General features: G+C 35.8%; 1 protein-coding gene across 43 annotated transcripts in view; it reads right to left on the minus strand.

Annotated features, from left to right (window-relative positions):
* DCUN1D1 (defective in cullin neddylation 1 domain containing 1) overlaps positions 1-10,655 on the minus strand; it is a 56,357-nt gene that overhangs the window by 14,744 nt on the left and 30,958 nt on the right. For 26 of the 43 annotated variants that reach the window (XM_081571148.1, XM_081571116.1, XM_081571114.1 and 23 more), the window contains 2 exons: positions 3,406-3,622; positions 2,025-2,193 (listed from right to left, as the gene is read on the minus strand). In XM_081571148.1, coding sequence (XP_081427274.1) covers positions 2,025-2,193; positions 3,406-3,580 — 344 coding nt within the window. In that variant the 5' untranslated portion in view covers positions 3,581-3,622. Of the gene's footprint in view, positions 1-2,024; positions 2,194-3,405; positions 3,623-3,851; positions 4,016-4,108; positions 5,791-10,655 lie in introns of those variants that run through there. The other 17 variants (XM_081571143.1, XM_081571144.1, XM_081571137.1 and 14 more) reach the window with 8 other exon arrangements.

The following is a 10,655-nucleotide window of genomic DNA, read 5'->3' on the forward strand; positions in this document are numbered from 1 at the left end:
GGATTAGCTGGAAGAAGAAAAGTTCTTGAGTGATTAAATGTTATCAATAATCACTATTTTTAAGAGAAATGGGCTATGACTTTTAATTATGTATTCACGGGACTGTCAATACACCCAAATGGTAGAAGTCAGCTGTAGTGAACAGATGAGAATGTATAGCAATCAGCTTTGCAATCATCAGTTTAAACTGTAGTAGTATTCCTTACATGGTAACATATCACAGGTCTAGCTTCCAAACAAATTGAAAGCACAGTCTCTTGGTTAGGTGAGGAAACAGGCATTCCTCTTGAAAACTTCTCACTGAATTCAAAGTACCAACTCCAACTGAAGTTATCTCAAATCAGTATTAAGCTTTTTTCTATATCTGAAACCATTCAATTTCCAAGGAGCTTAAATGGGTTCAAGCACCAAGTCCTACTTTCCTTAAGGTAGAAATCTTTTATCTGTTATAGATTCCACAAACCAATCACTATACTTTTTTTCCTTCAAATCATTCTTGCTTTTGTTTTCCTTTCATGGTCTTTATAACACCTCCCAAATTATTAGTTTGTAAATTAAAACTCTGCTTTGGAAATTCATTACATTTTACATGAACTCACTTTTAAATGAGGGAAAAAAAGAGTTCCAGTGAAACGGGTCCTAGTATAGAAAACTCCACCAAGTTCAGGATAAGGCTGGCTTTGGCTATAAAATACAGTGTCGAGACCAGATATTAATTTATTGTTTCTTAGCTTTAAACTCACCCTTCTTTGCCCTACTTTGTGACTGTTTGCAGTGGACTACAAATTGTGAGACTTCATTTTTTTTCTTGCCAGCTGGCTCACCATTAGGTTCTACCAATAGAGGGCGATGAAAGGCTGGAAGTGGAGGAAGGAATTTTTCTTAGCCCAGTCTGTTTTCTGCAGAAAGCTAGGGTTTCAGTGTACTGGGAGGTCCTAGCAGTGTTCACCAACGGCGGCAACTTGCACGGCTCTGCAGTAAGTGACCCTTAGAGCTAGCTTCTTCTCCATCAGAGAAGCAGGCAGCATGCTCCAGAAGTAGCCAGGCACTGTCTTCTGGGGTCAGAATCATAGCCTTGTGGGGATCCTCTTAAGCTTCCAGGTTCCTTCCTTGTTTCCTTCCCTCTAATCCAGAGGTGGTGACAGCTTCTTACAGTTGCCACCTTTGTTATACTTAAGATTTTCTTTTACCCCATTTACACAATGTAACAATTTCTAAAATTTACCCTGTTCAAATCGCTGATATGGTTTGTGTGTCCGGTCTGGACCCTGACTGATTACCATGTCCTTCAGGCTCAAGAATCAGAATGACTGAATTCAAATCCTGGCTTTAATACTACCTAACTCTCTAGTTTCTCTCTACCTTTATTTCCTCATCTCTAAAATGCGGGTATAACCACTACTACAATCACAAAGCTGTTGTGAAGTGGTAGGTGAAGTACTTACTTAGCATAGTTCCTGAAATGAATGTTCAACAAATGTTCAGCTTTAATTATTCAAAAGCACTCACTAAAAACAGTAAGGACACTCTGTCACTGATCACAGACTGAATACTTTCAGAGCCTCATTAAATGCAGACAACTAGTGGCCACAGGTAAAACCTCTACCTATGACTTGTCAATCTATTTATACCAAGACATTTAGCTAATCAGTTGTCAAGGTTTGTGTAGAACAAAAAGTAATTAGTAACTTCCAAGATTTTTAAATTCTAGGAGCTTGTTTACAAATTCAGAGTTCACCACCTCACATTAGGAAATAACTTAAAACTTTCTCACTTCACTTACCCACGTAAAATATTAAAGCATAGTAATTTTAATACTAGTGAACCTCCCTTAGAAACAAATGATAAAAGCATAAAGCAAACAGAACAGAACAGGTTGTACTAACTACACAGATAACTTGACACGGGAAGGAACGAGCATATTAGCCCATTTCTATTTACAGCAATGTCTGGGGCACAGATATCAGTTCCACAGTAACTCTTACAGCAGTGCACCTAATTTCATATGAAGATTATACACGCACCCTAATTCTGTCATGCCATCCATGAACTCCTGTTTGGAGAACTCGCACTGTGTTGCTGCTCTGAACTTCCACGCGATGATCAACACACTGATACTGGCTGGATCGAGGGCCAGGTCATCACAGAACTGCTGTATACCATCTATTCCAATTTTATTTTCATCTTGAGGATCTTTAAAAACACCAGTACAATATGAAATTAGTGTCATACTTTCTATGCTATTCCTAAAATTGAGAAAAGGAATGCTTTCTGTTGCATATTTTAAAATGATCACAACAGACCAAAAATATGAAGAAATATTGTTTTAACCGTTATTTTGTCCCTGTAATATTTAAAACCACTTTGCCCCTGAAACAGCATTCTTAAACAGCAGGATAGGCACTAGATAGGACCTGGATTTTTAAAAGTCTCATTTATTCATATGAAAAAAGTCCCATACTTACACACCACCAGAAAATCTGACATTTCTATACAGGGAAAAAGGATTTTTACTGAACATATCCACATTTTACAAAGGCACTCTAAAATAGTATTATATACAGTAATTCTTTTCTCCTTGAAGTTTAATTTCACTATAGAAATCACTACTTAGAGAACATCGCAAAAAACCAAACTGTGTGATTCAATTCTAATCACAAGACAAACATCTGCTATTCAAATTAAAGAAAACCCCCAACTATCAAAATTTACTTTTCAGACAGCAAAAATTTAGATACAAATACAAGGAGAAAGAAGTACTCATACACTTGTCAAATAAAAAAATGTGCACATCCTTGACTTTGGGGCAAGAGCTATGTATAAAATATCAATATAATCCCACCTTTGGAAAAACTTTGAAATAATTCTATATATATATATATTTCTGCATAAAAATAATTCTATATATATATTTCTGCATAAAAGACACAGAAAGTTGGACACCAGGCTATTAAATATTGGTTCTCTCAGGAGAATAAATAAGTAAAAGACATAGAAACTATTGATTTTCTCTTTATTCAATCTATTATGTATTGTTTAACTTTTTAAAAGTATATATTACTTCATAATTATTTAAAAGTTATTAAAATTAGGCAGGTTTCCTTAAAATTGGCTCAGCTGAGTTTTATGAAAATGAGGGAAAAAACCTAGTCCCCCAGTCCCCATTCTCAAACTGGGTAACACAGGAGGAAAAAAGGAGGCAAATAAAGAGGAAGGAAATAAAGACACTAAGAAGAAAAGAGGGCAATAATTTTTCAGATTTCTTAAATTAATTCTAAGATCTAAAGAGCTCTGTTAGACACATCCACCCAATTAATGTCCTCTGTATTATTTGATTTCTCACAAGAACCATGTAACTCTGGAAAACCTGGTTCAAAATATTTAAAGTCACAAGCAAACACTCACCTTTGTATCTACTGTATAGTTGTTCTAACTTCTTCCTGTCCAATGATCCTTTTACACTCTCTCGTATATAAAGTTCAGGATTTTGAAAAAAATTGTCTGTTGCAACGTCTAACTTCCAGTCATTTTGAGACAGACAACTTACTGCTGTTTTTTCACTAGATTGTGTGAAGATCATAAACTGACGAACTTTATCCTTCTGCGATGATTTCAACTTGTTCTATTGAAACCAGAAAATAAACCGAAACTCTGTAACATCACAAAAGACTAAGTATTTCTATACTGCTGACTAAATCATTTTTAGCAATACACGTGCCTCATAAAATAATAAAACATTTAGCTTAATGTTTTGATCTATTAATAAGGCAAATTTTTTTAAAAATCTAAAACACAAAATTGCTATCATTTTGGAAAAGAAACTAGGACAGAAGCAAAAGAAGTTCACCCACCCTGCACTTCTCCTAAACGTGGGTCCTGTGAGCATGTATAAAGGCTCTAGGAGGGAAGCAGAGCTAACTCTCAAAACCTTAACCAAGCACAAAGCTCCAAGGGATGCTTAAGGAGTGGTGGGGAAGATGATATTATTTAAGCCAGTCAGAACATTCAAGTGACCCTGAGGAACAATGAGATTAACAGATATTTGTTGCAGTCCTAAAACACATTGTAAAGGATATGGGGTACGATTCTCCCCAACCTCACCACTCACCCTACTCACCCGCCAACTCCGGTTTTCTTGCTATTTTTACCAAATGTGACAGGCAACAGAATATGAGGTACTCTACATTTCTCCTTACGGGGTCAGGAACCAAGATAATTATCAATGGAATTTCCTCTTATTTTCAATCAAACCAGAAGCAGTGAAATATGAACAAGTACCCTGCACCCTTCTTTCACCATGAAAGAAATTACCTCTTTCCCTTGGCCTGAGCCTAGCAGACATTCTCTCTAGCCAGACTCTCTTGTAATAACGTTCTCTCACTGGCCTTGTGTTGACACATACTCATTTCCCATCTGCCTGGAGTCCTAAGCAAAATAAAGTAGGTCAGCTAGGCCCTCCACTCTCTTCCAGTTTCAGGGGCCACATTCTTTGTCTCCTCATGCAAGCTGCCTCCTGTGTAATTTCAGCCTCCCCGCTATTACTCTTTCCTCTCGCAAGTCCTAATACCATCTCTCAGCAAAATACGTGGGTTCTTCCTGAGCTATTATTGCCAATGAAGAGAAAAAAGCATGTGAGTAGGACACACATTAATAGATACAGTGTTCTGTGGTTGAACCAACACATCTGAGAACCCAGGCATTTTTGATCTGGCCCAGACAGAGAGATCACAAACCTCAATCCCCTGATTGTACAGATGAGAGAACAGACCCCAAATGTTAAGGAATTTGTTAAAAGAAAATCACCCAGGTTATTAGTAGAAATGGGTCAAGAACAGAAAGATGTCATGAATCTGAGTTTTACTAATCTTTCTATAAACCACACTGCTTGCTGTACATATTTACAAACCTTTTGAGGTTTTCAGGAAAAGGACTAATGAAGATATAAATATTTCCACCTTTCACAAAGTAAAAATAAGGCTATGCAAAAATCAAATATGAAAACCAACCCCATCTTTAATAGCCTGGAGTCTAATCTGTCAGCCATACTCTCCTCTCTCTGTAAATGTGTTATTGCTTAGGATTACACATTAAAATCTCAACCTCTGTTCTCCATTAAAATTGAAAAACTATAAGTTTACTAGCCTCCTGTTATTTCATAAATAAATCTACCACTTCTGAACACTAGATAACTCATATCCCATTATTTGACACATCTCTCAAATGTCTAGGAGTCCCAACTTGAAAAGTATCTAAAGATGTTATTCAATTGCAACAAACCCACAATGAAATCACATGATAAGGAAGATGCCTGTCTTAATATACTGTTGAACTGAAAGGAAACCACTCTGATTTCAACTTTTGCTACTGAAAGCTATTTTTAAAATGAATATACCTTTCTAAGAGATATAATACATGTAAGTGATACAGTATGTAAGACATGTAGTATATGACACATGTTTTAATCCTTTGAAGAACAGGGAAGTACCTGAGGGTCATTATGATCATCACTGACCATTGTATAATGTTGCACAAAGTGCTAGAGATTAACCTAGAAGTATAACAACTATAGGCCACTATCTGGAAATAACTTTTTAATTAAACATTTCCATTTTCCTAAAAGTTAAGAGGCAGCAAAGCAATCAAGATTATTGGGGGGGCGGGGGGGGTGTATCATACAGTATTAAATCCCATGTTATTTCCTGAGGCTTGAATGAGTTTTGAAGAGGAGGAAAAACACAGCTTAAGTCACTTCTGCCAGTCAAAAAGTTGTTCACTGTACTAATGACTTCCTGTGATAAAGCAAGATATTAGAAAACGGGGGGGACAAAGATAAAAAACAGTCCTATCCATAAAAACTAATAACAATTATATAAGTGAATTAACTCCATTTCATATCTTACTTGAAATAAAAGTATAAATAATGTCCATGTATATGCAAACAGAAATTATTTTAATGGGTTTAAACTTCCAGTATATGGGGCAATATATTTTAAGAAGAAGGGCTGCAGCTACCCATTTCCAACACCACAGAGGCTAATGAGTGATACCTCACTGAGAACCGACAGTATGAGTTTCTGCTAGGCCAAGTCGTAACGAGCAATTCCATTGTGCAAAGTATGATGAGCACCTTCCCTTTTCTTGTACTTTTAATGCACTCTGACTGTTCCTCTGTCAGCTCTCTGTGCCTAGAATAAATCTCAACACTTGCTCTCTTACTAGGGAGCATGTACTCAATTCTGTAGTCCCAAAGGCTGCCTAGAGGAAGCTGGAGTGGGCTACATAGATCTACCCTTTCCCCAAGCCTATTTAGGAGAGCTACAACACATCCATCCCCTTTTCACAGGCCACAAGGGGGAACCAGGCAAGTTCTAATTTTGAGAGTACAGCTCAAAGGTTTAAATTTCTATCAACTTGAGAAAGAGGAAAAGGGTACTTAGACAGAAAAGAAGTATTTTATAAGGGATGAGAAAGTGGACAGAAAACTGAGGTGGAAGAAAAAACAGATGGAGTCTCTCTATTTCTACTACAAACCCAGTGGGTATCTTCCTAAGAGCAAAAACATGACAAGTACAATGATTCAGCACTCAAATGTAGTACATGCTATTTAAGACTTACTTAAAAGGAACAAACTAGTGTGGTCATTAAACAAGATTAAGCAATACAATCTTTAGGACTCAAGTGTGAAACCTAGAGATTATCAAATATTCAAGGAAATTCAATATTGGCAATGTAAAATGTATAAAATACAGAATATACCCTAATTATTATGGCATCCGGTTCCATCACTTCATGGCAAAAAGATGGGGAAACGGAAACAGTGACAGACTTTATTTTGGGGGGCTCCAAAATCACTGCAGATGGTGACTGCAGCCATGAAATTAAGACACTTGCTCCTTGGAAGAAAAGCTATGACCAACCTAGACAGCATATGAAAAAGCAAGAGACATTACTTCACCAACAAAGGTCCATCTAGTCAAAGCTTATGGTTCCAGTAGTCATGTATGGATGTGAGAGTTGGACTATAAAGAAAGCTAAGCACCAAAGAATGGATGCTTTTGAACTGTGGTGTTGGAGAAGACTCTTGGACTGCAAGCTCAAACCAGTCCATCCTTAAGAAAATCAGTCCTGAATATTCATTGGAAGGACTGATGCTGAAGCTGAAACTCCAATACTTTGACCACCTGATGCGAAGAACCGACTCACTGGAAAAGACCCTGATGCTGGGAAAGATCGAAGGCGGGAGGAGAAGGGGACATCAGAGGATGAGATGGTTGGATGGCATCACCAACGTGATGGACATGAGTTTGAGTAGGCTCCAGGAGTTGATGATGGACGGGAAGCCTGGCGTGCTGCAGTCCATGGGGTCGCAAAGAGTGGGACATGACTGAGAGACTGAACTGAACTGACCCTAATTATTTCTAATTCTAGCAAAACAAAGGGGAAAGAGACAGGAAGGAAGAGAGGGAGGGAGAAAAAGAGAGAAAGACTGTGTCTTGTAATAGAAAGCTAATAACAATTATATCAAAGATTACTGAAGTTAGAAATACTATAATCTGAACAGTAAAAAGCATCTACTTACTCATCTTTCCAAAATTAAAAAATGTAGTTATTAGTAGATATTGTTTAACACTTAAATCTAGCAGATGTTTGCGATTTTTTTTTCCACTCAAGAACTTTGGAATTTACATTTAAAATAACAGTTTATCTGGGACCAAAGAAAAAAAAAAATCAGACAAATACTTTGGACATAGCCAAGTATCATATAGCCAAGTGAATGAACTTAACAGTCTATTGTGATAGAAGAATAGGGACTCAAAAAAGCTCTAAAACAAAAAATGATAATAAAGTTACAAAAGTACTTCCATCAAGAAAAACACTGAACATGGAAAATTATTTTTTAGGTAACAATTTCAAAATAAAAATAGTTTTAATGGGTGGCATTTTTAAAACAAAAAATTAAGATTTTATTATTTCTATTATTCTGAATAGAATCTCACCCTTAAATTTCAATCTCTCACCCTTTAAGTTTCAAAGTCAGTCTAAACTCCAGAAAGACAGACACCAAGGCCTTTATATTTTTAAAAGAATTAATTTTCTAACTCAATTCTAGTTATCTCAGGATTTGATGAGTCTTAGCTCACAAAAGACAATGTTTTAAAAATTCAAACACTGTAATGATCACCCATAACTTTCATTATAAGCTCTGGATGTGGTTCTCATGTGTTTACCATATAATTCACAGTTTAACTTCATCTGAATTTAGAAGAGCTGGTTTAAGTCCAGAAAAATCATACTTTCTATATGATACATAGTATCCAGCAGATATAGCCAAATGTTACCAACATCCCAAACCACTCATCTATAAAAAGGCCTTCTCACAGATTGTAGGTCTGAAATCAAAAGTACAAGAAAAATCAATTCAACTAACCAGACTACTTTCTATTCCCCAGAGAAGACTTTCACCTAGGGGCAAAGTTCTATCAGAAAGCCAGGCTAAGAATCTAGGTAGGAGTCACTAGAAATTCTCTTCCCTTCTACCTGCAACAGAGAGGTAAAGAATGCAGACTGTCAAATCAGACTGGCAGGATTTTAATCCCACCTGTGCCTCTTAATTGCTGTGTGACTTTAGGATCATTACTTAATCTCTATGTGCTTCAGTTTCTTCATTTGTAAACAGGGTGTGAAGGTTATCCAAACTAATTCAAGTTAAACTCTTAGAACTGTAACCAGAACATAGTAAGGACTCCTTACAAGTCCACAAAGAATATACTCCAGAGAAAAAAGTAACTTTGTGTAAGTAAGATAGTAATAAAGAGTAACAACTACCATAATCAGAAAACTAAAAGCTAACATTTGAGCTCCTACTGTGTGCTAACTCTGTGCTAGGTATTTAATTATTAAATAATTAATTGTCCAAGCTCCCTATCATTGATTCTATTTTTTTAACCAATGTGGAGATCAAGCCTCAGAGCTCCTTTTATCTAAAGACAGACTTACCCAAAACGTAGCAGAACCAGAAATGAAACCCTGGCGCCTAGCTTCAAGGCGCGCAGCTTTTCCATTTATTCTACACTGTCGTCAAGTGAGAGAGAAAACAAAAAGGGCAAAAGTGCAACCACTGAGCAATTACTGTGTGCACTGTGGGGAGAGGGGAATTGTGAGCAATATTTCTTCACCTATTTTTATGGAAAGTTAAATAATCAACTGACCTTTTTCCTTTCAAATGTATACAATTTGCATTCTGACCAAAAATTGCACATTAAGCATTCCCTTACTAACCAAAAGACTAATTTAGGGGTAGAACTTCCTTTTAGGTTTTTTGGAGAAGGGGGATAGGAGAGAAGAGGTGGATAGACTATTTCTAAGAAAAATGTGTTTACTGTCCTGTCATAGTCTATTTTTAAAAACATGGCCACAATCTATAGCTTTAACTATACAAAGGGGAAAATGAGGGAAAGTCAGGGTTTCCTTTTCCAATTAGAAAGTTCGAAACTCAGAGAAGAAACAAAACATGTACAGGTTAGAGCCAGAAAATAGAACCAAATGTGTACAATTTCAAATATTAAGCAAAACAAAACCCCAAAGCCTCAGTATTCATGTAAACTATAATCTGCAATTTAGAACAGTTACTTAGGCCTGTGGCTCTCATCATTCATCTGTATACTTCCTGCACTTGGAATGACAGTTAAAATGAACTCTTCTTAGAGAGATGCTGCACTAGTTCTAAGTCAAAAGTGGAATAATGTACTATACTATGTAAGCACTGTACCTAATGATGTTTTATATAATGGCAATTCACCTCAAAAAATATTTCAGAAGTACATTTGTAAGATCCAAACTGGTTTTGTATGTTTTTAAAGGATTTTCCTCAAAGGTTTTAAGAAAATGTTCCATTGGTGAAAGTTTAAAGGATTTTTCTCCTTCCCATTCTCAGAATTATTTTTCAAAAGATGCCTACCACTGTAAATTAATAAATGTTTTGATTCTGGTTTAGAGAAGACTGTTTTGACTATTAAAAAGTTATTTTTGCTAAAATTTCTGATTACCTTTGATAAAGGACAGAAATAACCTCCTTAAAGTACTTGTGTTAGTCATCATATTTCAACTCATATCCCAAACTTAAAACCTGAACATCTAACAAGTAGGCAAGGCAGCTAACTTAAATTTGCTCTTTCTCTCCACAAACATCTTTCCTAATGAAATCTCATATTAACAAAAAGATTATTAAAGTGAAAACAAAACAACAAAGAATTAAATGAGATTTTTTAAGTCTCACAGTTAAAGAAGTTATAATAATGACTAGCATTCAATCGTCATGGATATTTGTTTCACAAAGAGAATAAATGATCCTTGAAAAATGAAATCTCCTAATTCTAAAATTTGGTGTCTACTCAATTCCTAAACCTAGAAATATTAAAATCCTTGAATAATAAATAAGTGCTTTGAATGTTTGCTGAAATACAAATATCCTAATATTACAAAGGAATAGGCCATGTACTTCCAACTTAAACTCTGTTGCTGAACACTGTTCAGTGTTAAGGGATTCAAAAGTGGATTGCAATAGAATTTTTTTAGCAAAAAACTGTTTAAAAGTAAAATCTCTCTTAAAATTTTACAATGCAAATAAGCAATCTAATCACTCTTACTGGGTACTA

This window comes from Giraffa tippelskirchi, chromosome 2 (genome assembly GCF_054371585.1).
Source record: "Giraffa tippelskirchi isolate mGirTip1 chromosome 2, T2T-mGirTip1v1.2.pri, whole genome shotgun sequence".
In the NCBI taxonomy this organism is placed as follows: Eukaryota; Metazoa; Chordata; class Mammalia; order Artiodactyla; family Giraffidae; genus Giraffa; species Giraffa tippelskirchi.